Raw genomic sequence first — 27,791 nt, 5'->3', positions numbered from 1 at the left:
ATCTTAATCATCCTAACGATCGCTCTCAACGGAAGTGAACCTTCGTGTCGGGGAAAACGTGCGAATTTTTGTTCAACGACTGGCGGTGGACTTGGCGTCCTTCTGCTGCGCCTTGCCTGGCAGCTTAGGTCGGTCCTGAATGTGTAATAATCTGATCCTTCTGATGGTGTCACGCCCGTCTATGAGGAGTGGCGTTTGTGTTCAGTCATGGGACAAGTTTTGGCGAGCCTTCTGCAGCCTTCATAATTGTTTATAACTGTGCTGGAAAGTTATCCAGCGCGGCTATATGTGCCAACAGCTGCGGTCGATGGGAGCTCTCCGAATACCAGAGCTGCCGGGCTGAAATTAGCTCTGGTGCCGGTTTCGAAATTCCCTGTTGAGCTTTAAGTACCGTTCCGCATGGTATGCATATGATTATCATATTCAAACCACCTCGTTTCTGTGAATTATCGCACAAAGTTATTGGATCCCTAGGGTTTTAAGTTATTTAGAACACGTGTTCGCCTGTGCCACGAATTCTCACAAGCCAGTCCCCGCACCTCTGCGGGGATCCTCTAGAATAGTCCTGTGATTGCCAATCTCCTTCCTGCCCCATGCGATCCGTGTCTCACTAAGTTAGGCTCGCTGGCGGCCGGGGCTTGAGCCCGTAGAGGAATATCTGAGATAGCTTAGCAGCTGGCTCGTTAGCTCAGACGACAATCGTTCGCCCTGACACAAACCAGGCACGGCCGACCAACGCCCGAGCGTTTGGCGGTCGATTGACGTCATTGGCCCTCATCTTGCTCTGATCGTTGCTGATATGTTCGGTATCTCTAACATTTGCTTGCTGCAGCCTGTCTCTAATGACCCATCTGTCGCATCGATACCAGTTTCCGTCGAGCCAGTCGCCCCATCGCCGTGTCACTGCGCCTGACTGACGGCGCCTGGACGGTGCGGCACTAATGCGATTATTCCCTGGACGTCTCGCTGTCTGGGCTGGCGCGCCCCAAACGCATTGCTTCCTTATTCTACCGGGCTCGGCTGGGGCAGTGCAGGCCTGTCCCAGACGACCGGTGTATTTCTGGGCCTGCCGGCCGCTCGCCGCCGGGCAGACGCTCGTCCGCCGCTCGCCGCTCGCTCGTCTCTCCCCAGCCACCGCTCGCCGCTTGCCGCCGTACATTCGCCGCTGCAATATGACGGTTTGATGGTGTAGGGCAGGCATTGCACAGAGGTGGCAGAGCAAACCAGGCTGACTAGTTATTTTTTGGAAGTCGTTCATCGGGTTTTCATTTGCAGTGTGGGGTGGGTTTGAGGCCTGCGTGGTGCCCAGCTGTCAAGAATGAACGTCGACGGATTCCCGAATTCTGATTGCTATCGATATCCTGCTTCCGTTTTCGGGGGATGATTCGATTTAGCGAATTATGTCGGTCGTGGTTTCCTGCATCATTTATATCCGGTACTGTGTTCGATCCCTGCACTATTTTCCGGTCTCTAGTCTCCGCCACCAAGTTTATATTTGAGTATGTTATTATAACAGAGGTCTTGGTTCTGGTAATAACTGGGGGCACATTACGGTGGCACGGCCGATATGTCACACTGTATTTTTTAGTAGGATATCGACTCAAAGCGATGCATCCAGCTGCATTCCTGTCGTCTCTACTCTTTGTTAGTCCAACTCAGCTATTCGGCTTTTTCGGTGCCGCTCCACCGCTGTCGTCGCTCTGAATATCGTTATGTTTTCAGAGGATGAGCGGAAAGACAACTAACTACTCCCAGCCCGCACTTTGATCCGTCCGTGTCATTATAAAACCCAGGCTGCTCCAGCACCCTAGCCGCCCTTGCATGAGTGAACCGTTGCATGTCACCTTCCCGCCTCCAAGCTGTGGCGATTCCGTGAATGTCATAACGTGGCTCGTACCAGGCAGTCGTGTGTTCTCAACTGATTACCGGCGGATTTTCACACGTGCCGCTGAAAATGTCATGCCATGTGAATGATGTCCTTATGCTTGGGGCTGTGCCTGGCGCGATATGTCTAACGCTTGATTTTGCTCTTACTTGCGGCGGAAGATTGTGGAGAAAATGTTCTGGGTAAGATGGTGGTGCTTGGGTGGTGCGAAGTATTGAGCTGGTTTTGCTTACTGCCCGTGTCGGTTCTGAGTAAATTTAATCAGCGCTAGATATGATTATAATTCATTCCGGTGCCCGATTCTTTAACGTTACCTTCCAAGATGACAATCGACACTAATTGCATTTTAACTAACAAGAAACGTGTTTGTACTGAGAACTGCATCCATATTGCGCCTAGGTGACGTTTTTATCCTTTCACCGCCGTCTTCATGCCCCTCACTAACGTGTAAAACGCTGCCGTTCATTTTCTCCTGCTTCTCATCGGCCATCAGAGCCACCTGAGCCCTCACACCGACATGTCACGCCTCTCACTCCCTCCCCGTTCCCCGCTGTACGGACGGATACTACATCGACTAACCTGCCAATCCATTCCCCTCGGGCTCTGTAGCGGTCATACTAACAGCCCTCCCCCCCCCCCTCAGTGACTCCCTACACCTAGCGGTGCGGCAGCTGGTGACGCTCCCATCACCTTGACCTTCCTCGGGCGAGCCATTCCGTATTTACTGGGCCCGTAGGCGATGTTTGTCCGCTGTCAACACCATTCCTTCAGAGCCACTGTGGACCAAACTATGTGCCTGTCCATTCATGGAGGTATCAAGCGACACATATCGTCTTTCCTTAAATCCTCATTTTAGCAGCTCCTTTCTGTACGTTTCTCAACGTCAGCTGTCGTCGCTCGTTAATTTGCGTTCTGATGCCACTCCATTCCGCATGCTTGCCTTTATTTGCTCATCTATGAGCTTTTCCGTCTCATTTCACTAACCCTAACCATCCTGTACTAATGTCCTCCGCTGATACACGAGCCTTCTGCTTTCCTCTAACCTCAGCCATCCTGCCCAACCGCTGCTCTCCGCTCCTCTCCCTTTCCTCTCCCTTCTAACAGACCCCACTCGTCCCCCTCTCTACAGGGCGAGCAGTACTGCTACAAGGACTCGCTACGGATTAGGGACTTCTACCTCGACGACAAGTCTCAACGGACCGAGGCGCGCTGGTCGCACTCGTGGCACCTGGTTCACAAGGAGCGCAAAACCGTCTACCAGCTGTTCGCCAAGACGGAGGAGATGAAACGCATCTGGATCAAGGCCATCGAAGAGGCGCTGTAAGATCCGGTGGTCGTGCTGGTGGGATTGGTGATTGTTAGGGGAGGGGGAATGGGGTTGACTGGTGGTCGGTCGTGGGCATTGTTTAAAAGAAAGTGAATCCAGCTGTGGGAGCTGTCTTGAGTCGGTAGATCAGTTCGAAGGTGGCCAGTTGCCGCCACCGCGCGTTTAAACGCTCTACATAGTAGCCGGCGTAGATTAGCTGTCTTGTAGTGTAGATCATCATAGCACCAAGGCATGTTACTTCTGCTGCTTTGGTAGTTTCCAGTAACGCCTGTTTCCTTGCCTTCTCGACCCTTGTCCGCCGCGCTGGTCGATGGACAGGTGGCGACTGACCAGTGTCGCCTGATTGTTCTTGTCAGGCATCTGATAAGAAGCGGTCTGCTACTACTGACCAGAGGTCGGAGTCTGACCAGTCTGCCTGCCGTGTTGCAGGGAGCACGTGGACCCCAGTGAGAACAAGTACACGGACCACACCTTCTCACTGACCACGTTCAGCGGGCCCGAGGAGTGCGATACCTGCCTCAAACTGCTCAAAGGCATCTTCCTACAGGTGAGTCTTTCTATAGATTCTAGCTTCTCTTCAAAACACGGGAGTCCCTCGAGTCTCGACGGCCGTGGATGTGCTAAGTTCTTAAAGTAGTGCTCGGTCACTATTATGATTGATGAGTTGTGTCCGTTATTTGGTGAGAAGACAGCCTTGAATATTGAATATTGATGCACAAGTGTTGCGATCTCCTAGGGGTTTGTTATACCAAGCAAGATTGATTATTCATAAACAGCTAGTTATGCTTCTTACAAAGCCTGTGTCATCAGTGCCGCACTTATCAGTGATGTATGCTCAAAGACTAGGGGGGCGACGATAATTATTCTAACGTCTCGTAGAATCTTCGTCTTTTAAGCGATTACGAACGGCATTTGTCACAACTTGGAATTATTTTCGTTTTCGGGTGACAGCGAACGCGAATGACAACGGCGACAGCCTGGCGACAATGATGAAAGTAGACCCAATTCAAAACTTAGAATCAAAACTAGCGAATAATATTCTACACATAATATTCTTCCTCTGGTGTCAGTCAAACGAAGCGCCAAACTGACGTTGTGGTGAAGTCAAATAACAGGTCACCAACTCTGACACTCGCTGCCGAGCGAAGATTTTAATCTCCCGGTCCATGCCCTGCGGCGGCGTGGGTCGGGCGGGGTCAGGTCACGCGGTCAGCGGGCGGTGACCCGGGTCAAGGTCAGACACCATCAGTTGGCGTTGCGCTGTGACTGGACCGGTTGGGTGCGCGGTGTGTGGTGCCGTCTCTAAGCGGGTCCGCACCGGCGCTGGGTGGGCGTGAGCAGATGTAGGGTTTTGTTGTTAAATGGGACATTGGCAATGGACAAATTCCCAACTGCAACGGTGAGTTGCCTGCTCTTTATTCACCTGCCAGTGCTGGAGAGCTATTCAGAGGTCACTTGAGATTGGCTGAAAATGATCATATAGAAACATGGAAATGCTGGTGCCGCCAAAAGCTTATTTGAAGACTGCTGCGCGTGGCAAATTACCATTTAATTTACGAGGCGATTATTTTCTATGATTTTTTTTACGTTCGTTGCTTGTGCCATGGGCCAGTTTGTTCCATCCAACGGCTGTTTAACCTTTTTTGGATGGGGGGGGGGGGTGTAAATTGGAGTGAAGCCACTGACTGTTCCGTGCTTGTGTCTGTAGCTCAGCGTTTGAGCTATAGTTTTATTTCGGTCCAACCGTTTCTTTTTTTTCAAATGTGTCATCGTACCCCGCCTTTGGAGATTCGAACTCTGTCTTTACGAAGACCGGGAATTTATACCATATTTGCACTGTGTACTAAGACACGCCCTCATAATTGTTATATTTGCCGCGTTCAATAGTCATTGCCCTCAGTCGTAACCGTTTTTGTCATTGTCATCTTCAAACTTCCTCCAGCTTGCCCCTAGTCGGCATATTCTGCCAGTCGCTTCCGGAAAATGGATATCGTACTGGTTTTACTGTAAACCGCTCAACATATTGCTTGTTTTGTCGCTCCCAATTTATGGCCTGTCGACCGCCGTTATTGAACCCATAAAATTCAGAGCATCGAATTACTCGCCAATATTCATCACAAGCCAGCAGGAGCCCGTCTCGATGCCTGGAAAAGGAGCCCGACGTGGGAGCTGCTGACCCATCAGTCCATCACAACAACTAATGGACAGACACCCAATTCGCGTGATGTCCCCATCACCCCACCTTCATAACCTCTGCTCTTTCTCTCAGGGCTACCGGTGCTCACAGTGCCAGCGGAAGGCGCACAAACACTGTATCCAGGCGAGTGGCATGTGCGGGGCCCGCCAGCCGCCCAGCCTGCCTCCGCGGCCACCGCAGGCCGAGGACAGCGAGGCTGACGTGTGTGCCGTGCAGCTGCCCAGTCGCTCGGCGCCTACACACCACCAGGTCAGTGTGACGTCACTGGTGTATGCGTGGTGTGACGTCACTGGCGTAATTGGTTCTTGAATCAAGGCTTGAATGGATGAGAAGGAAATAGCACGAAAATGGCATCTATGGCCGGGCGTGGGCTGTATTTCTGGGGGAGGGCTCGCTAAGTTCAGCAATGGTAAATAGTAGAAAAGGATATAAGTATAAAGGGGATTGGTCTCGTGACGCACAGAACGCTTTAGTTCTCCAGACGGGATCATTGATCACGAACGGAAGAGATACAACACCAGTCTCGCGACTGACGGCTGGGTCTTTTTGTCAGTTACCAAAGACACTTTGCACGTCCCAACTCTTATCCGAGGGGCTTGGGAGCTTCAGAGTCGCTTTCGAAATCGCTTGGCAATGACATTTGGGACGCTTCTAAGTGTGCGTCTTTTGAATCGTCCTGCCTGCTTGATGAATGTTGATTGTTTATTTGGAGCTGTTCATGTTTCGTTCTGGTAATTTTAGAAGTGCGCTTGCAACTGCAATTTAATTCATTGTACTTACTACTTGTTTACATTTATTATCGCGTTTTCGATAAGCAATTGGCATACAGACTTAGCCAAATAAGGTTCATACCAAGTTTTCTATCTGTCTTAGTTCGGGACTTATCATTCTTTCGTCTTTTCCTACGCTTGCTAGATGGATATCTTAGGCTTATGGTTAGTACAAAGGACATTTTGTCTTGTGCTTTATGTACTGTATATCGCATTTAAGTCGTACATCCACACAGTTGGTATAATGTGTAATGTATATGATTTGACAGTATATCCGTCACCCTTTAGTTTTTAGACTCGCCCCGCACAATGCACGCCTGCTGTCGCCCCTCCCTCGCCCTCCCCTCCCCCTTCCCAGCTGCGTCGGCACGCCACCCTCCCCCGCTCCCCGCCTGCTCTGCGCCTCAGTGAATGTCGTGATGAGCGTTCGGCTGGCTTTCAGGGGTCGCCGATGAATGGCCGCTACACCACCCCACGCACGGTGAGTGACCTGTGCCGCGCGGGTCGCGCTGTGGCTTCATGTTACGTTGCATCGCTGCATCTGAACACCATTAATTTCGTTTAATTACGGCTGGAAAGGCAAGTGTGGTAATTAAAAGCAACCAATAATGCGGAAGGGATGAACTGCGAGACAAAGGTTAAGTCAAGCTGATTAAGGCACCCTTCACGACTTTTGGCCACGATTTTGCGTGGCAAGGGGATTTTTTTTCTCGTCCGAACTGGGAGGCTCCCGCACTGTTCACGACTAGCTCACGCTTAGTTCACGACGAGGTTATAACCATTTCACGAAATCACGAATGCGCACGCATCAGTGTCCACATTGACACGAACTGGCCAGAGGAGTTAACACATGGCTTGTGCATTTCCTGCATGTTGGCACGAAGAGTTTGCGTGTTGTGTAATTCGTGAAGGCTTCGTCACACCACATGGAAAATATGAGTTCTTCCTTTTGAATTCATATTCACTTATGTAGTCATTCTTGTTTCAATTATCTCTTATCGTCATCACCATTTTTATTCCCTGCGGAGGAGACAACATACGGAATGCCAGAGACACAACTATGTATTACAGAGAAGAGAAGATATTGCCTAAATACACCTAACAGCTGCTCGCCTCTAGTCATGATTGAAGAGGAGCAGAAAAGGTTAAAGAAGAGAAAAGAGCATCGAAGAAAGATAAAAAGTGTGGGCCAGGGAAGGGTTGACCAGAATCACGAATTTTGACGGTTTAATATATTGTCAAGGAATATAATATTATCGCTCAGTTTAGTCCTGTGGAATGGCAATGTCCAGGACGTTGCATGGTATTCCTGTCCTGGGCGTTACAATGTCCAGGAAGACCCCACACTCTCGTAGGCAGTATTTCGTAGTTTTGTATCTCGTCAGCACCTCCGAACTGCATATTTACGTCTGGACAACGAGTTGCGTTGGAGAGGCCGGAAATAGTGGCGATTTCAGGACCGCAAGAATGGACCGTCATCGGAATGATTCTTTTTGAACCCGCGCACTGTTTTTGGCTGGAATTTAATAGTTACTACAAAAACATTTTGTGATTACGTTTGGCCAAGAATGAATACCATGAGCGCTAAGTTTTCACTACCATTGCATTTTGTCCAGAAGTATATAGTGCTGTAATATTGCAGTTCTTGCGCGTTTGTTACAAAATATGAAGCAAACATGCAAAAATGTTCCAAAGTAACGTTGTATCGCAAAATATCATATTGACCTCAAGTTCCATCCGTTGTATGATTGACTAGACAGATTCACACATTTCAAGTTTATCTTGGATCAGAGGTGTCAGTGTAGTTCATCAGTGCCAGAGGTTTACTTGAGGGGAAGCTATGATAATTGCTCTTGTCCATCCACTACAACTAAGAAGTTATTAAATTTTACATATTTTGTTTTGTGTATTCCAAGAGGAGAGGGAACTATTTTCTTTGTGCCTTCATGTCAGAATTGAAGATGGATCATACAATTTTCAAGGCAGTTAATCAACCAAGCATTTAGTCTTTCTCGTATATAAGCTGAAGCTGTGGCTAAGAAGAAAAGGTTGATCAATCCTGAAGTTCAGTCATCTTACTTCAACTTGGCAGGAAGATCCCCAAGGACAGAGGATATATTGTATACCTATCTTGTAAATCAAAGCGTTTTTGTGACTGCAAGGCTTAGCTATTTGTTGTGTGCTCGGAGTCGGAGTGAGGCTATGGGCGTTTTTGTTGTATGTTTTTGTGGAGATTGAATATAACTGTGACCCTGTGTTTGTTTGTATATTTACTACAGTCCAACAGCACACTCACCTGGCCTGGCATACTCATTACTCATCCAGCTCATAGCTTTACCCCACAGGATTTGTACTTGTTGATGTCTTGAGCATGAACAAAGCACTAAAGTAGCCTAGTTATCATTTCCCACATTTTTCTGAGCATCTAACATGGCATACACTGTAGTGCTGACTGCTGAGCAGCTTCAGAGAAGAGACACTTTAAACGCACAGACTCTCACCAGCCACCCAATGAGCCAGTTCCTCATTTGACTGTTTCCCTGGATCGTTGGATACGGCTTGGCAAGGTGAGCTAACTGTTGGCAAGTTGAAGGTTAGCAGGTGAGATGGAGCTAGGGTGAGTAAGTACCTACCTATAACTGAGTGCTACTGCTATGCAGGTCTTGGGTAGGTTGCAAATATGTGTGATGAATGATGATTGAGGTTAGGTCAGGTTAGTCAGGTATGCTCAGCCCTCAGGTCACATTTTATGGACACTAGGCAATTTAAAAACTACAACCTAATATAAGAGCACCCAACTAACCACAACTACTAGCTATATGACTAAGTACCTACCTACTTGTGCCTACATCTCATACCAAGTCAAAATAAACTATTAAGTTCCTTGCTGGAAGATTACCCTCAGTACTTTTTATCCCAGTCCTGTGAAGAAAATTAATACTTCTATGTTCTGAGTCATTTCTGGCCATCCACAGAAAGAAATGCTGACAGCTTTGCTATTGTATATTGGACCAATTATCACTCATGACTATGAACACATCATATGATCACATCGTTGCATGGATTGTATGTCACATTGAAAATTCTTCTAAAATCCTTTTTCAAAAAATGCAAAGTAATGATGAACATCACATCAAACATTAAGCTGATTTAGTGATCCAAGCGGCAAGCTGTCTCCTCCAGTAGCAATGGAATGATTGTGTGTTTCATTTGCCAGACACTGAGTAATGCACATTACGACATTACCATTCTGCAAAGTAAAGCTATCCGAGTTCATTCATTCTAGATTTTTTCACTTGATAGTTAGCACAAATTAATCTTGCTGTTGTAAGTTATAATTCAATATTCACACCAATACATCAATATGCGTTCATCAGCCAGCATTTTCTGGCTTGGTATTGCTCAGCGTGCTCTTCATGATCTCCTGCAATAGTATAGCTTGTTTTTGACCAATAAGCTCTTTTAATTTTACTTTTTCTTGCTGATAAGTGAGCCAGACCAACTTGCGTTTATCAACCAACATTTCCTAAATTCAACTTGATATCAATATTGCTCAGGGCTCAGGAGTCAGGACTCTGGAGCCTTAGCCTCCTGGATACTTGGAATTGTTTTCAGTCAACATGTTTCTTTAATATGATATAATTCAATCACAAGGGATCCGAAACTTCCAACAAAACGACGTACACGAGTACGAAAACACCAGATGAACTTGAAAAAGGCCTTGGAACAGAGCCAAGGCGGTGTGCTCCATTTGTTTGTTTACAATAATTGTAGTGCTGATGTATTGTTTTATGACTCTAGCGGTCGGCTTATAAAAATGAAAGAATTTAACCAAATCTCTAAGGCAAGTAATATTTTTCTGAGAGAACTAAAATATTTAAAAGCTAAACACTATGAAATACAGGAATCGGAACGAAAAAGTAACCTAAAAATCCAGCCGAATCACCGGCTCCTAAAACTGCGACAAAATCAGCACTTTTCCCCGCAACTCGTTGTCCAGACGTAAATATGCCTCCGAACTACATACTCGTGAACTCGTCGTGAACTATTCGTGCCATCAATGCGTGAAGTTAACGCGACCGTGTTAGTGGGAAGGAACAGCCAGCTATCCATTGACGTTACTCGAGGGCAGCGCTTTTCGAGGAGCGCTGTGGCCCGAAGGTTTGACTTTGAATTGTGAAAAACGCCCGCCCGCCGCAAAACGCAAACACCGCAAAACGCGCAAAACGCACACCCGAAACGCCAACGCAAAGGTCGCAAAAAATAAACAAACGCCCGCCCGCCGCAAACCGCAAATAAAAAAAAAACGCAAAAACGCCGCAAAACAATCAAACCGCCCGCATCGCACACCCGCTAACCGCCAACCGAAAACGCCTAAAAATCGCCCGCCCGCCACCAAAAAAAAAAAACACCGCAAAAAAAAAAAACGAAAAAGCGGCCGCCAACCGCAAACAAATTTAACACCGCAAACGACGCAAAAAAAGAAAACCGCCCGCATCGCCCGCCCGCCCGCCCGCCGCCAAAGACAAACACCGCAAAAAAACACGAAACGCCCGCCCGCCGCAAAACGTAAACACCGCAAAACGTGTAAAACGCACGCCCGAAAAGCCAACGCAAACGGCAAAAAAATCGCCCGACCGCCGCAAACCACACAGAAAAAAACGCCGAAACGCCGAAAAAAATAAAACCGCCCGCACCGCACCGACGCTAACTGCTAACCGAAAACGACTTAAAGTCGCCCGCCAGCCGCTAAACGCAAACACCGCAAATAAGCGCCCGGCCGCAGCAAGATAATAATTTATCAACGACTGGCATACCGCTAGGCTGGTCATTTTCACAAATCAAAAAGATATCTGCAAAAAGCTCCTAGATGAAAGCGCCCGATTACAAAACGGATGGCACGTGCGTGTTCCTCGCCCCCAACTTCCTTCAGGTCAATCGTCATTTGGGTCACCTAACGCATTGACGACCGGCTGGGTGGAATGAACAGTGCGCCAAGAAACGTAAGTATATTGTCAAAAAGAATCCCCAGAATGGTGGATCCCAAAAGCTTGAAACTACCACTTTGGCCCACTGGACGACACCTTAAACAGTTGCCGACCGGATGGCACCCATTGTTTGGTCACCCACGCCATAGTATGCATCATGGGTGCGCCGAAATGACCAAAAGTCCCAATTTCCGGTGTGCAGGGTCATTTTCAACGGCACGTGGCACGTGGTTCTGGACTTTTCCGGCCACTTTGCGACATACCCATGGGTAGTGCACCGAATGGTGGTTGATCTGCATGGAAGAAAATGGGGGGTCGTTTGGATCGTTTTCGAGCAATCTGCCGTGGAACGCATTTTTTTCATTTTGCCCATTGGCTTAACACGGGAATTTTCAAAGTCACGTGGCACGTGCACCAGATGGTCCGCGGAGGGGAGACCGTAGATCACCTGGCCCACTAGAAATCCTGAAAAAATCAGAATTTTTGAAGCAGCCGTTTTCAAGAGCATCAAGTTGTACTGATCTCAGGCAGCTTTTGCCAAATTGTCAGGGAACTCAGATTTGTTTTTCAATAGAAAAACACAATTATAAAGAATAGTGTTTTAACTATTGACAACAAACCTTCGGTTATCCATTGTAGACACTCTCCTTGTTTTTAGACGTAATTAGATACTTGTTTAGATATCATATGCGTAACTCAGTATTAATAATCAAACTCTCGTAACTCCGAATCTTGGCCGGACAATATAATATGTACCTAATCAGTCGTAAACCACCATTCACAATACTTAAAAAAAAAATACTTAATCTGACTCCGAAAATGGTTATTTCAAGGGACAGAAGTTATGGACACGTTGTGCTGGTCAAAACATGCAGCACGCCTAAGAGTCATCTCTTAAGCTGCTGAGTGCTGGTAAACGCTCAACTGCAAACACAACTCGGACCTAGCCGGATTTGTTTTTGTTTTATTAAGTAATAGAATATTATGTTGTTCGATGTTTTACAATAATGCTGAAAACATCAGAACCGTTATATATGCATGTGCGTTTACGTGAGCCTTTATTTTTATATAGGTATTTTCGCTTTTGTCATTCTACTACGTACTCTTCTATTCTAACTACGTAGTAGCAGCAAATGTGAAACGACTATAGTTCTGTTGGCTCGACCGCCTAGCCAACCCCAGCTAAGACAGCCCTCCCTCCCCGTCTTGTCTCCCACAGCGTCCGGCGTCATCGCTGTCGGCCTCGCGCAGTCTATCCTCCTCGGGCACGGGCGAGTCGGCCGTGAGCTCACCGGTCATCAGTCTGACGCACCAGCCCGACTACGTGAATCTGAGTGAGGAGGAGCAGCCCTGGTGGGCCGGCGAGATGGACCGAGTCGAGGCGGAGCGCGCGCTCGAGAACCGCGCGCCGGGTACCTTCCTGGTGCGCGTCTCGGCGGCGCAGGACAACAAGACTGTGCTCAGTCTACGGTGAGTGCGAGGGATCCCGATTCTGTAGGAGGGGAAGAGAGGGATGGGAAGAGGAGTTGGATGAAGACGAACCGAGTGGCAAATGCCATAGCTAATTCAAATAGTTGTTTCAAATGGTCCTCTGACTAACCCGTCGCGGTGCGTCCACAGAGCGGCGGAGAAGGTGAGCCACATGAAGATCCGCCAGAGTGACGACACGCCGACCCGTTACAGTCTCAGTCCGGCGCGGCTGTTCCCGTCCATCACCCAGCTGGTGCAGTACTACCAGCACAACAGCCTCTCGGAAAACTTCTCCGGGTACGTGGGCGCGCGCTGAGGATGGGGACGCCGGCCGGGTGGGGCGAGCGTGGGGTATCGGGGCATGTTCTTTGCCCCCTGTGGCCTTTATAGCGCTAACCGTGACCAGGGCCTCGTTTCATAAAGCGAGTCCGTAACTTACGCCGGTTTTTGGGCTTGTATTGCAAGCGCATGTGAAGCGATAAATTTATTTCTCCTTCTCTCTTCTGTTCTTGCTTTCAAGATAAATAAATTCAACGATTCAAACTATCATCATCGCTTCACATGCGCTTGCAATAAAAGACCAAAAACCGGCGTAAGTTACGGACTCGCTTTATGAAACGAGTCCCTGGTCTTATGTGACCTTTATCTGATTCTGACCGTGATCTGACCATCTGCGATCCTCATCTCAACGTGTGACCCTCATCCAATGACCATGATCTGGCCTTATTTGACCCTCATCTTACCGTGACCTTGACCTGGCCATGCCGCCCTGATTTGACCCCGACTCTTCCTGACCCTGTGTGACCCTCTGCTGACCCTGTGTGTTCTTTGGCTGTCCCTAATCGGCCGGATTTTTGACCGGCAGACTGCTGATGTCGCTGGGGCGGCCGCTGCGCCAGGACGACCGGGCCGTCGTCAAGTTTAAATACACACCGAACGGCCGGGCACCTAATATGCTGCCGTTGAACGTCGGAGACGAGGTGGTCATCCTGTCGCGCGACAGCGAGTCGCAGGGCTGGTGGAAGGGACGCATCGGCGATAGGGTGAGTCCTAATTCCCTCCCGTCCTGTAGCGTGACAGCCGCGAGTCGCGGGGCTGGTGTAAGGACACACTGGCGACAGGGTACGTCCTCTCTGTGCCGCCGGCGGACGTGGGGACATGATTGGGTGTTTAGATGAGAGGGATGGGGGAGCTATTAAAAGATTACATGTTGCTGCTAGTAAACGATGCATAAAGGAGCGTACAGTGCGTTGTGCTAAAACATGGCTCCTATTCGCGATGATTAGTGTCAGTGGAGGTATCATGTATTGTTGAGGGGTTTCAGTGCTATTCAACTTTACAATAATAATATTCAAATACAATCAAGTGCAAAGAAATGAAGTTATGGCGTGCCTTTGAAGCAGGGTCGTGGTATTCAGTCGTGTGGTGTATGGTTTGTTTTGTGACGGCGTTTCTATTTGATTTCAGATGGGTTACTTCCCCAAGTCGTACGTGCAGGAGCTCGGCTGAGACGGTGCTAGTGTTTTGTTGGTGTGTGTTAGTAGAGGCATTACGCTTGACTGCGTTTAGTTAGAATATCACTCACTGAGAATTTTTTGTGTAAATGAGTGCAACATGGAGGTCTGTGTATGTTGATGTCTGTGCCAAAACCAGAAATAAGCGCATGCTCACCCAATATGAATTTTGTCTTGTATATCGCACATGTATGTGTGTGCGCGTGTCTGTATGCGCGTGAGCCGAGTTACCGACGCGTGTTGCCGGTCAGCCAGTGTCCAAAGGCGGGAAGGATTGTGATATTTTGACCGGCGCGCCCGCTTCTCCCCGCCGCTGGGGGCGCGGCGGTCGCGGCTCGTTCGACCACGTAATGTGTGCATTCCTGTGCGCGGCGCGGCGGCCGGCACCGAGATTACCTCCTGTTGTGTGGCGCGCTGGCCGCCCGGGTGTGGCCGGGCCGCTCTGGGTGTCGCTGCCCGGCACCGGCCGGTCGGCGAGCTGTGAGGCGCGCCTGCGGGCGCCGCGGTGCTCAGACGGTGCGCGGCGAGACCGCACCGTCACGCTTTATACGTTTTGTTTACGCACTCAAGTGATATATGAAGTTGTGCGGCTGCACCGGGGCGCCGGCGGCGGGCATTGGGCGGTGCTTCAGGTCCTCCAGAGGTGGCCGCCGCTGGACAGAGCTTACCAGCTGCGGGGCGCGTCAGTGTCCATGTGTTCGCTGCTGCAAATAGACTACTCTCTCGAATGATATTTTTGCGGGGATTCGCTGATGGATAGGTGGTCGCTGGTGGTGGGGATCCAAAAATTTCTTCATTGACGTCCTTTTATTTTTATCTTTTTGATAAAAAAAACAGCTGCAGTGATTAGTTTGGTAGGACCTAAATTGCACTTTTTTGTTACCATTATGCTGAACCACCTGGATTAAGACTGTTCTACGAATTAGTTTTCTCCCCTAATAATCGGTTACCTATGATCAGACAGAGGCACCGGACTCCCCCCGTCCAGAGAGGCTAGCATCCCACCCCGAGTCCCATAGGCGCACACAACGCGAGTGCCGTTTCACAGGGAAACTTGGGTCTCCTGGCTCCTATGGCTCGTTTCAAAGTTCCAAGACCAAGTTAGAAAGGAAAGTGAGCCCCATATCAATGTAGCTGGTAAATACGATTATCATACTTCAAAAATGTCGCTCTGCAGTACTTCTCAGTTCTCTGGTAGAAATGTACGCACCTGCGATACTTCCGATCCTTCCGATGTCGCTGCGATGAAATAACGATCTTATGACGTCATCAAAATAATTCGTTAGTCTTATATGTCTTCCTAAAAAGTAACCTTGACAATCATTGATTGTGCGTCGTTTGTGGCGGCGGTGGCGGCTGTTTTGTGTTGTATTTTAGAGTGCAATCATGGCGGATCCTCTAGGCCTGCTTCGACAGTACAATATCAATAAGAAGGAAATTATCGAACGTGATAATAACATTGTGTTTGGAGAATTTTCTTTCCCGAAAACCGTGAACACGAACTACTTGGTATGGGGGTAAGTTTTTACGGCGAAAGCGGCGCATGTGTACATGCTTATTTTATGCTAAAACGTTAAGTCTAAATTTTGTGACTTCCATTACCATTACAAGTCGATGGGAGGAAATTAAAGTGTGCCTCTTTTGGACAAAACGTAAACTTAACACTCAAACGTTGGAATTTGGATAACAGGTAAACATGATGCAGCCATATAACCTCGTTGCTGGTGCGCCCTAAAACACCAAATTATCATCAAACATGATGCACCAAATCACAAAATGCTGCCCATAGCCTCTCTTTATGCCCCTGATCATTGTGATGTCATCTTAGTCATGGAAGGTCTCCACCAGTTTTTTTTTAAATTTTGAGAGACATGTTAATTGCAATAAAAATAGCTTAGCTAAGGTCAGCTTGTGGTGTAAGGTCGTATCTGACTGGAAAGGTTGTATCTGACCTTTCCAGTCAGATACAACCTTTTCACCTTGACCTGAGTTCAAATTTCCCAAAGGACCTTATTAAGATTCAAGGTTAAATTAGGCGTAATTCATTTGATGCGTCTTGTCAAGAGCACCTGATGCTGGCTAAAGCAACGTTGTAACTCTCTTGGCTCAAAAGTTTTGCAGAAAACATCTGCAAAAATGGCTGTGTAAAGGGACCCTCCCACCTTAACATTAGTTTTGAGTTGAGATAGCCAAGTTTACGGCCAGGCTCAGAAACCACCATTTATCCTGGTCGCAACCCCCGCAGCTTTATGGTGTTCAAGAAATTTCTTCCCTTTACTTGCAGGGTGGGACCAGCGTGGTCCCTATCTCTAAACCATTACGGGAATCTGATGACGTCATTGAAGCCATTCAGGCAACTTCAGCACAGGATAGTGCAGGGACAGTGTCCCAGACCACCCCGGTAAACTAGGAGGCCAGTCTGCCAGCTCACGACACACGGCAGTTAGATGTTGCACTGTTAATTTAAATGGTGTTTGTAATAAACTGGGTTCGCTCATCAATTTTATAAACCAGCATGATTTGAAAGTTGTCTGTGTCACTGAATCTCATCTAACCTCAACTATCAGTAGCTCTTTCATAAACATACCCCATTTTCAACTTTTCCGGAAGGATGTCGTTGGTACGGTTGAGAAACATGGTGTTTGCATTTATGTACATGAGAATTTGTTAGTAGATATAATTTCTACCTCAATGGAAAATGCCCTTCTGTTTAAATTGACCAAATACAATGTGTATTTCCTGTGTGTTTATAGGCCACCATCAAATAGTGTAGCTGAAAACGAAATGCTCTTAGAAGACCTAAAACTCCAGATAAAGAATAGGGAAATTGTGATACTTGGGGATCTAAATCTCCCTAATATTCAGTGGTGCGAAGTTGGGAGTCGACCAGTGGGTTCCGTTCCTCCAATGGAGAGAGCATTTTTGGATGTATTTGAGTCTGCTGGCCTAATGCAGTGGGTCTCAGAGCCCACTTTCCCCAGGTCTGGAAATATTCTAGATCTTGTACTGACTACTGAGCATGATAGAATGGGTAATTTAGTTGTCGAAGCTCCCATGCCAGCCTGTGATCATTGTCCCATAGTTTTTGACTACGTGTTCAGCGAAAGTAAAACAGAAGTGTTCTCAGGTCCTGAGAAGTTCGCCTGGCATAAAGGAAATTACACGAGATTGAATGAAGAGCTACGGGTAGTCGATTGGGATCACGAGTTAAGGTATTTGAATGCATCTGACTCATTTGATAAATTTAGGGATATAGTCACTGCTCATGTAGTTGAGAATGTGCCATTGCAAAACAAGAACAATCGCTGTGAACCACCGTGGCCAACAAAACCGTCTAGAGGATTGCTTAAAGAAAGACATGAAGCTTGGATGAAATATAAAAAGGTTCGGTCGGTGGTTGGTCGGACGTCCTCTGCGGCTCGTGATGCGTACAGTCAGTTTGCTGGTGTTAATAAGCGAGTGAGAAATTTTAATGTTTCATCTCAGGCGTCGTATGAATATTCTATGATTGAAAGATTTCGGGAATCGCCAAAGTCATTGCACTCCTACATAAGATCAAAGAAAGTAGGAACAATGTCGGTTGGTCCACTTCGGCAAGCGGATGGACATATTTCTTCGGACCCAAAAGTTATGAGCGAATTTCTGGTCTCTTCATTTGCTTCAGTGTTTGTCAAAGAAGTCCCTGTTTCACAGGAGCCTCACCAGTGCTACGACGGTGAAATTGAACCATTGCGAATTACTGTTGAGGAGGTCCGCACATATCTACGCGCCTTAAACCCGAACTCCGCGATGGGTCCCGACTTCCTCCACCCACTGATCTTGAAAAACTGCTCAGATACCCTAAGTTACCCGATTTATGTGATTTTCACCCGATCGCTCTCGGAAGGTTTAGTTCCAAGCGCCTGGAAGAGATCCACTGTTGTTCCGCTGTTTAAGAAAGGTAGTCGCTATGACCCTCTCAATTATAGGCCAGTGAGTCTCACTGCTGTGTGTTGCAAAACGTTGGAGCGCCTTATTGTGAAGCACATCTACTCGTATTTAGAAGCCAACGAACTACTGTCTGTTCACCAGTTCGGGTTTAGACAGGGTAGATCCACGATGGAGCAGCTTATTCTTGTATATGAGGATATCTCAGCCAAAGTAGATGCAGGGCAAACAGTGGATCTTGTGCTTTTTGATTATTCAAAGGCTTTCGATGTAGTATGCCACCAAGTTTTGCTTACAAAACTAGAACTCATAGGCATTAAAGGTCAACTTTTATCATGGATCTCTTCTTTTCTCTCTGACCGTCTGATGCAAGTGTGTGTTAATGGACTTAACAGTAGCACCAGAAATGTCTACAGCGGTGTTCCACAAGGCTCCGTGTTGGGACCTTTGTTGTTCTTAATTTATATTAACTTTATAGGTTCTAAACTGTCCTGTTGTTACAAAATATTCGCCGACGATTTAAAATTGTACGCTTCAGTTACTGCTAACTCGATGTCGAATCCCCACACTGATGGAGTGTTACAGAATGACATTGATGTGCTGCACAAGACATCTGTGTCTTGGGGCTTGAGGATGAACAAGGAAAAGTGCGTTGTGTTACGTTTTTCCCGCAAATCTAAAAATCAGTCTGTTCCTATGTATACTATGGATGGAACTCCACTTCCTGTGTGCCGTTCACAACGCGATTTAGGTGTATTAGTTGATGTCTCGTTAAAGTTCCATGATCATATTGCTTCTGTGGCTCATAAGGCTTCTGGATTGTCTTATAATTTTGCTAAATCTACGGTATGTCGTTCTCGAGACTTTATGTTGTTTTTGCTTAAGACGCACATAAGACCTATACTGGAGTACGCTTCCTGTGTGTGGTGTACAGGCTTCATTGACGACATGCGTAGGCTTGAAGGCGTTCAGCGCAGATGGACAAAGCAGATAGAAGGCCTTGAGAATCTGACCTACTTGGAGAGGCTGAAGGAACTGGACCTATTCTCAGTGCAAGGGCGCCTTCTTCGTGCTGATCTCATTGAATACTGGAAAATTTTCCATGGGAAGAGTTCAATTGCCCCTGGGAATATGTTCGTTCAGCCTCTACATCGGGGAACGCGTGGACATAGTTTAAAGATTCATGTGTCGCGCACTCTATCTGACCTGCGTCAGCGCTCTTTCTCGCAACGTAGAGTCACTGTGTGGAACAGCCTGCCAGATGATGTCGTGACTTCAGTAGATGTATCCACATTTAAACGGCTGCTGGCCAGAACGTTAGGCGATCTGCTATATGATTATGTTTAGTTACACCTACTAGAACTGATAATGCTATTGTGATATAAATGTAAACACTCCGTATTGATGCATTATTCCTGTATTACACACTTAGGACACACATTTCCAGTTTTGGAGTTGAGTAGTTGTATTTACCGTCTTGTTCATCTTGAAAACTGGCGTGTCCCTTTGTACACGGGTTTCCTTCTACCTCATCCCTTGCCTGACCTGAGCTGCGAGGTGGAGGAAACCCCACCAGGTAAGAACCAGGTAAGAAAGAATACGTCATCAGGCTTTCGAACGTCCGTTAAATGTTTGACTAAAACGTTTTGTAGCACGCGGCGGTATATGCTGCTTTGCACGCAACAAATGCCGCACTTTCAAATAAAGTCGCTAGGAACAGCGGAGATCCCAAAAAGTAAACAAAAGTAAAAGTCTAATATCTTGAAAACCGGTGAATATTTTTCGATGAAGTTTGGTAGGTATTCGTTTTTGCTCTTTCTGAACCGAGCGACATCACTTTCATGCCAATTCATTAACTTTTTTGAAGGTGGGAGGGTCCCTTTAAAGAGTTTTTCCCCACTTGAGACTAAATGGTTGATATGAGATAAAAGTAAGATCAAAATGAGATCAGACCTAATAAATGTCTGAAGTATTTTCTAAGATTTTTTTTCAAATGCTGCTTACCGCGTGTCGCTACGTGGCCAAGGACCTGAGTTGGATGGGGGTTTTGACCCCCCTCCCCCAGCAAGGCATGGCTAACTCGGATCACCAGCATGGCCGGGTTAATTGTATTTACTCAATTTTTCAGATCTGGCAAAGATGGCCAGACCAAGGAGTACTACACAATGGAGTGTCTGCTGTTCTTGCTCAAGAATGTGCATGTCACTCATCCAGTGTATGTGCGACAAGCTGCAGTAAGTATCTTGCTGTTGAGCCGTGTATTGGTAGTTGATGACGGAATCCTGAATCCATGTGCATTTTTTTCATCGAAAAGCTGTTTTTCTGAGGACTGCATTGCACAAAGATTGTCATGACCCAAGCTGATTTTGCAAGCATCAATGGTAAGGGTTCTTATAAGGTTTTTTATACCAGCACAGATACTGTGTTAAACAGCTAGGTACTAATGAATAATGAAGTATGAACACACATGAACTAGGTGCTTGTAGTTGTATCTCTTTACTCCTGTAATGAAGGTTGACCACAGTCCACGTGTACGCTCCTGTTCACGCTCACAGGCAGAGAACATACCTGTGGTACGTCGGCCAGACAGGAAGGATCTGCTGGCCTACCTCAATGGAGACACCTCCAGCTCCACCAGCATCGACAAGTCGGCTCCTCTGGAGATTCCCACACAGGTTTGTCTGAACAGCATCACCTTGGTGTTTCACAGGGTCTTGTAGAGCTCTATGCTTCTTTACAATGTTCGTCATAGATAACTTTAAGGTTGTGAATATGCCCCTCGACGCAAATCGTTATTGTGTTGCCTACATCTGCAATTCAATTGAAAATTTTCTATCGCGATTCACCCCCTCCCCCCATATGCAGTGCCAGTAAATCACAGAGTTTACGTCCAGGATAAGTGTCACACAAGACCTCATGCTTTATATGCTCCTTATTTTGAGAAGTAACACGTGCGGTACCTTACCTTTTGATCCAGGTGAAGCGGACGGCAGAGGACACTGGGGAGACGTCAGCCAAGAAACCGCGCATCGACGTGGACCTGCTGAAGGCCAAGAAGCAGCAGCTGGCTGCCAGGCTGGACGCCTCCAAAGAGACCTCTGTCCGGCTTGACACACTGAAGTAAGTCATCGATTGCACCCATGATGAGTTATGAATTGAGTTATTACCTGGAGAGCTGATAGTATGCACGCTGTTTTGAAACTGTACATGTAACCGCCTGGTAATATTCTGTGGGATTTGTGTGGAACTGGCACTTTGGTGTGGACATTGTCTTTGTGAGATATAATGTAGTAGTGTAGTGCTGTCTTTGTTTGTTGCTGATTGCATATCCTCGCATTTCAGGTCACTCTCAGAAACTATGTCAGTAGAGAAGATCGCCGAAATCAAGGCAAAACGAATGGCCAACAAAAGGACTCGAATCAAAGACAACGACGATATCGGCGTAGGCGGAGAATTAAAGGGTAAGTGCAGAAGATTCATTAAAAGATGCTAGAAAAGGAGACGAATTTGGTAGCTGCTGTGTCTATCCTCATTGATGCACTGAGCTCATTATTATTATTTTTGTTGAAAAAAACTTGTCAATCACAATCCATAGCAGCTAGCAAGATTTCTGTAACTTGCCCCAGACTTTGTTTCATTCATATGCTTCTCAGCTAAAAGCTTTTGTCATGTAAGCTGCTGCTGACCTGCAACACTATTGTTAATGGTTTTACCGTTGTTTTTAGGAATGCTGGAGTTTGACATTGACATGACGAAGGTGATCATTGAACGAGAGCGGCAGTGGAGGACACGCACCACAATCCTGCAGAGCACTGGAAAGGTACGGTGGCTGAACTCGAGTGGAGCCGGCTGGATGTCGGTGCGTTGTTAGGGTACTCGATTGCTAACAAAACAGCCGCTGTTATTGCGTTGCTGGCGAACGCAACGTAACTCGCAGCTAGCCGAAACGAGCACGTCATGCAGCTGCAGGCTGAAAACGAAACTTGGTAGCCTGCTTTTGAATGTTTGGGCAACACTACTGACCGACTTTTTTAGTGACTGCTGCTTAGAAGTGAATGATACGTCCCTAGTCTGATGTGCGACCAATTCAGCATACCTTCCCTCCAGCCTGGCTGTGCAGATGCTACCATTTAACCTGCCATCTTTCCTGACATGTTTTTTTTTTTTTTTACTGTGCTGTTCCAGAACTTCGCGAAGAACATATTCGGCCTGCTGCAGTCGCTGAAGGCGCGTGAGGAGGGCCGCCACAAGCCGTCCGGTCCGCCGGCGCCGGCGCCGACCGCCGTGGGCGCTGGCCTGCCGCCGCGACCGGCGCCGGCCGGCCGGCCGAACCCGGCACCCTACAGCAGATACGACCAGGAGCGCTTCCAGGGCAAGGAGGAGACTGAGGGATTCAAGATCGACACTATGGGCACGTACCACGGCATGACACTGAAGTCGGTGACGGAGGGCTCGCAGCCGCGCAAGGCGCCGCCCCAGCCGGCTCAGATCGGCTCACAGGCGCAGGTGAGGGAGCGGTGCTCTGTCGGCGGCGGGGGACGGAAATTTATCATGTGGACTGGTACCTTGTGATTGAATCGGTGAAGGGTGAAAACACGATGGGCCAGTTATGAGTGGCCCTAGCACGCTGATCTCCTTTATAATCATGGCAAATGCTTGTGCCCATCTTGTGGCTCTAGCTGCGTTTACAAATTAAGTCCGAATTTAATTATCACAAGCTTGACTTGCTCCTTGAGTTAGCTTGTTGTTCCGTCGGAATAGCTCACCGCCAGCTTTGGCGTGACCAATTCGCCGTCTGTTCCCCCACAGCGAGCGACGGCGTCCCCGCAGAGCTCCAACAAGCGCGTCTCTCGGACGCCCATCATCATCATCCCGGCGGCACCTTCCTCCATCATCAGCATGTACAACGTCAAGGAGCTGCTGCAGGACCTCAAGTGAGTGGCCCTGGCAGTTGGTTCAGACGGGCTGGCAATGTGTGGTAGGGCGATAATCGGGCGACCGGAGGAGCTTATATTTGCCTGGTGTTTGTGACATTGCAGCTAATTGTAGTGATTCTCTAGATCGGTGCAAAGAATTACCGTGCAGATTAGTAACTATCTTGACAATACAGCACGCACTCAGCCGGTGAATTTGTTCAATGTTTTTGGGCTGGTTGGCTGGCGGTTCCAGCTTCCGACGTGTTCTTCTACCAACTCTGACCACTCTCCATCCCGTGTCCTCTTCCAGGTACGTCTCCTCTGAGGAGAAGCGGAAACAGGGCTTCAAGCGCGAGAACGACCTGCTGATCCAGCGTCAGAAGGCGGCCGGGCAGACGGTGCCGTACCGGTAGGTGACTGCTGTCTGTGCTCTCCTACCGATTATCGGCACTGGCCGGTTCTTACCATCCGTGCTTGGAGACTGGCATGGAGAGTGATGATATATTAACTGTGATATTATTGATCTCGGTGATTGTTACATTTCCAAAGACATCGTAAGGTCTATGTTATCTGATATTATATCATGGCATTAGGATATCATGTTATCTTCTTCTTCTCCTTATCTATGACATCCACCGTTATCTATGACATCCACCGTCCACTTTGAAGGATGATCGGGGGATGGTTTTGCGTCTGTCTTGGTCATTCATTGCTAATCCTTCTTATCATTTCAGCGTGATCGACCACCCAGCGAAGCTGACCAACGCCGACTGGGACCGGGTGGTGGCCGTGTTCGTCATGGGGCCCGCCTGGCAGTTCAAGGGCTGGCCCTGGGACGGCAACCCCGTGGAGATCTTCACCAAAGGTGGGCTGCTGAGTCTTGGGCGAGCGGTGGCGTGGGGAGGAATGCTGGTTTTGGTAAAAGGTAAAATTTTGCATATCAACAAGCATCGATAGAACGGCGAGCAACAGACAATCCGAAACATGGTCCCATACGATAATTTGAACGCAAAGTTAACGTATATCGGTCAGTGAAGTCCCGCTCCGCTTCTATCATGGTTGCAGCCGCTTCTGTTCGTTGGTTCTTGGACTTAGTGGATTTGATGGGTAGGAGTATGCGTACTTTGGCTCATATTACGTTATTGCGTCATAGTGTGGGGATGGCCAGCGATGGCTTTTCCTGCCATTCAATGTTGTAACGCCAGACCACCTCTTGTGCGCCGCCAGTGCAAGCGTTCCACCTGAAGTGGGACGAGATGAAACTGGACAACAACGTGGCCCGGTGGGCCGTCACCGTGCTGAACCTCTCCAAGACCAAGCGGCATCTGGACCGCGCCACGCTGATGACCATCTGGGAGAAACTGGACAAGTAAGTCGCGACCCGTGCTGATCTGTTGTGTGGGTGTTGTTTGATCTCTGGGTGGAACGGGGGTCCGGCGATAGGTGCTACACCAACTAGATCGAGTCTGCAGCGATGCACGAACTAACGATCGGATGGCGTTTTAGGTAGATTACGTGACGGAGTAGAGTTAAATTAGGTCCACGTAAAGGTCATTGCCCAGCAGGCTCGAGAAAATTGTGGGGTATCTCGTCATAATTTGCTCCTAAGATGCACTTCATCGCTCGAGCAGATTCTAATTTGGTATCCAGCTGTCCCGTCAGACCTTGAATGATCGATACTTTCCATGCATATTGCTGTTTTTGATGAAGCGTTTGAAATCATGTGTTTCACTGCGGGACGTATAAGTTAACAGCAACGTGTGTTAATATCTTGCGCACCATTTTTGGGTTTCGGATTGCTTGTGTTTCCCAACGTTTTCGCATCCCTTGTGCCTGTTCCAGCTATGTATGTTACGAGCTCTCCTGCCTGTGGTTTTGTCTCAGCCCCGGTAATAAGTTGGCTCATAGGGTGAAGTCGTATAAGAGTACGCACTTAGTGGATTTCTTGCTCTCATCTGTTAAATATTTGAAAGAAAGAAATCGCAAATAGGGAATATTAAAGTTCATTGAATTAGCCATCATCCCATGGGGCAACGATCCTTCAGCGTAAATGGAAGTGGTCTAAAACTGACATTTTCTGAACCGCTGCAGTTGCGTACTCTTACCATATGGGGTGTGTAAGAGTACGCACGCCAGGCGGGTGGAGTACGCAAGCATATGAACACACACCTATGTAGCTTGTACTGTCCAAATGCTTAACTTCAAACTCAGAGGGCATTCAAGTTAATTCTAGTATCCAAAAAGAAAAACATAAAATAAATTTTTCAAGTCTATAAATCAGTAAATAATCATGTCGTGTGTTTCTTTAAAAACATGCACAATCAAAAGGGAGAATAACTCGTATTTGGAAGAATTTCGGGTACGCATCTGCATCACAGTGCTCCATTGATGATATACCTACAAAACAAACGTCATTGAGCGATAGATTAATAATGGTATATTTCTGTATATTCGATTTAATGTATAATTCTGCGTACTCTTACCCTCCTGAACAGTGCGTCCTCTTACCGTACATGCAATTCGCGCACAAAACAACCCCGAAACGTTGTGCAAAACTTCGCAAACAGAATATTGCACTGCACAGTATTTCCCCAGATAACCTCACAAGTTTCCCACAACAATCGCGGAAATGTACCTTATCTGAACTGCCAAGTATCAACATTATTTTACCATACCATAATAATATCATAACGCTCGAAAATAATATTCATCGCCTTAAACTCAACAGCGTCGCCGCTCAACGCCCACGTTCCGTTGGTGACAAGCACGCACTGGCGGCTTCATGTCACTTCATGAACTCGACAAACCCGCGTTGCTAAGCAACCGAAACAGCTGATGCGTACTCTTATCGCCCGCGTACTCTTACCCGCCCTTACCCTACACTGAAAACAAATCGACACAGTGAGGGCATGTTCTGTACTGGTAACACATCAGGCATGTGTTAATCGCACCCAAAACACAATAATGCTGAGTATTTTCACGCTGGGCGGGACCTTCGACACGTTTGATAACACATAAAACAGAAAAATGACACAGTTTTCTCGTGCCAAGCACGCTGGACGAATGTAATGCATCAGTGTATCGAAATCATGTGTTGTCGGGGATGGTAGACGTGTACCCTTGCACAAATACACCGTGTCATCCACCAGTGAGCGACCTCTGAACCTTAACTTCAGATGGGGATAATAGAGGGCGTTTTTCGAGCACCGACTTTTATGCTGGGTTTTTGTAAAGATTTGCCAAAGTGTTTTGAGAAAGGTCAAAATGCACAATACAGCCGAGGGAGTCGATACATGATAAATTGTTTAGAGCAATATGCGCTGATTACATCAAGGGCAAGCTGAAGCATAGCTAATTAACGTCTGCTTGGAGGAAGAAACTCCTCAGTCTATATAGGATATATTTGAAAAATCAGTGGCCGTAAGTTTATCCCGGATGTCTGGACAACTGTATTGTACAGTAGTACTCCAATTTGGGGCATCGTCACTTGGCGCTCTGATTGAGCCATCCACGTGACGCGTTCACCCTTCGGCTGTGAAGTGGCCGACCGGGCGCAACTCCAGCTTGTGTATGGGTCTGCGGCCTCGTATGGGTCGGCCGGCCGCGTGCTCAGCCCTGACCGCGCCCTGACCATATGGGTCGGCCGGCCGGGTGCTCAGCCCTGACCGCACCCGAGCGCCCGATTCCACTCGGGGCCCGGCTTTGGCAGTCAGCCTGTCCAGCCCAAGCCAAAGTCCCTTCAACTGCGCCCCGGCAACAAACTACATAATCACCACGTGTTTCCTTCTTTCACTTGCGATTTGTTTTAAATTTAGTAACACATTTACCTTTTATTCTGCAAATGTATTCACACAAGCCTTATGAGTTGAAGACACAATGATATTGTGTTTAAGGACACAACACGACTGGGTTAACACATTTGTAAATTGACACGTCTGCGACGGGTCAAAAAATGCATGATGCAGGGTACACAAGAAAGCCTAGTTAACACGATCTGCCTGTGCGTTTTTAGTCGTTTTTTGTGTCATTTTGTTTTCAGTGTACGCCCGTTTGCACACAGTTTGAAGAACCGGTTTTACACATTCTCCGTGTGTTTTCGCAGGTTTATGATCCGGAACAAGTCGCACTTGAGGTTCTGAGCGGCGCGCGCTCGGCGCTGCGGGGAGGGGCAGGGGCGGGGTGGGTCGGGGTCATCTGGTGTCAGGTCAGTGGGCGGGCGGCCAGAGATGCCGCCAGCGCCGACTGGCGGCCGGCTCCGGAGCTGGAGGGGCGCCGGCGGACGTCGAGCTGGTTTACCCGCCGTGTCGGCGGCCGCTCGGTCGCCGAGTCCATGTCCCGTGATGGTGTTAATGTTCTTATTAGGTGCGTCAGCGTAGCAGGCGCCAGTGAGCTAAGAGCGGCAGTGAGATATGTATGACTTTCATGAAAACGCGGATTGTAAATATACTCGTCCTCCATCGCTTTGTGTGCTAGATGGATGAGTTCCAACTAGGCAGCGAAACGGTCTCATGACAGAGTAACGATGTTTGCTGGAAGACGATAGGAACAATTGTGAATCGAATTCAATTCAGAAAATTTATTTTAAGGGCTAGCTTGGCTCATATCTAATAGTTTTTGCTGGACTGCTTGCGATACTGAAAGATAAAAACTCTGGTGCTTTAATTCATAAATGACTGATGTATGCACAGAGGCGCACGCACCCGGTTCTCTTGTGATTTCATCGCCATGGTTCATTGACGAACCCAGAAAGGGTTTTTGGAGCGCTGCGATAGTTTGGTCAAACTCTTCCCAAAAAAG

General features: G+C 47.7%; 2 protein-coding genes across 16 annotated transcripts in view; both read left to right on the top strand.

Annotated features, from left to right (window-relative positions):
• Nucleotides 1–14,879, top strand: part of LOC122377701 (protein vav-like) — a 45,820-nt gene extending 30,941 nt beyond the window's left edge. For 4 of the 15 annotated variants that reach the window (XM_043358044.1, XM_043358039.1, XM_043358038.1 and 1 more), the window contains 8 exons: nt 3,015–3,205; nt 3,642–3,759; nt 5,482–5,658; nt 6,622–6,660; nt 12,387–12,637; nt 12,788–12,934; nt 13,503–13,680; nt 14,105–14,879. In XM_043358044.1, the coding sequence (XP_043213979.1) occupies nt 3,015–3,205; nt 3,642–3,759; nt 5,482–5,658; nt 6,622–6,660; nt 12,387–12,637; nt 12,788–12,934; nt 13,503–13,680; nt 14,105–14,146 (1,143 nt within the window). In that variant the 3' untranslated portion in view covers nt 14,147–14,879. Of the gene's footprint in view, nt 1–2,046; nt 2,068–3,014; nt 3,206–3,641; nt 3,760–5,481; nt 5,659–6,537; nt 6,661–12,386; nt 12,638–12,787; nt 12,935–13,502; nt 13,681–14,104 lie in introns of all 15 variants that reach the window. The other 11 variants (XM_043358046.1, XM_043358042.1, XM_043358045.1 and 8 more) reach the window with 5 other exon arrangements.
• Nucleotides 14,880–15,353: 474 nt separating this feature from the next.
• On the top strand, nt 15,354–27,451 carry LOC122377700 (parafibromin-like). Its single transcript, XM_043358033.1, has 12 exons — nt 15,354–15,668; nt 20,207–20,312; nt 20,634–20,753; nt 21,056–21,198; nt 21,421–21,539; nt 21,804–21,898; nt 22,264–22,584; nt 22,888–23,012; nt 23,305–23,403; nt 23,729–23,859; nt 24,222–24,363; nt 27,097–27,451. The coding sequence occupies exons 1-12, from the start codon at nt 15,538–15,540 to the stop codon at nt 27,131–27,133; spliced, it is 1,569 nt and encodes a 522-aa protein (XP_043213968.1). The 5' UTR covers nt 15,354–15,537; the 3' UTR covers nt 27,134–27,451.
• The last annotated feature ends 340 nt before the right edge of the window (nt 27,452–27,791 follow it).

This window comes from Amphibalanus amphitrite, unplaced genomic scaffold, assembly GCF_019059575.1.
Source record: "Amphibalanus amphitrite isolate SeventyFive unplaced genomic scaffold, NRLGWU_Aamphi_draft 000049F_arrow, whole genome shotgun sequence".
NCBI lineage: Eukaryota > Metazoa > Arthropoda > Thecostraca > Balanomorpha > Balanidae > Amphibalanus > Amphibalanus amphitrite.
Note: the sequence above shows the minus strand (reverse complement) of the source record. Positions and strands in the feature narration are given on the sequence as shown.

Excerpts from the sequence above, each read along its gene's own strand:
- LOC122377700 (XM_043358033.1), top strand. The coding sequence starts at position 15,538 with ATGGCGGATCCTCTAGGCCTGCTTCGACAGTACAATATCAATAAGAAG. Across the intron at positions 20,754-21,055 it reads CTCTGGAGATTCCCACACAG|GTGAAGCGGACGGCAGAGGA; the intron begins GTTTGTCTGAAC and ends CTTTTGATCCAG. Across the intron at positions 21,899-22,263 it reads TCCTGCAGAGCACTGGAAAG|AACTTCGCGAAGAACATATT; the intron begins GTACGGTGGCTG and ends GTGCTGTTCCAG.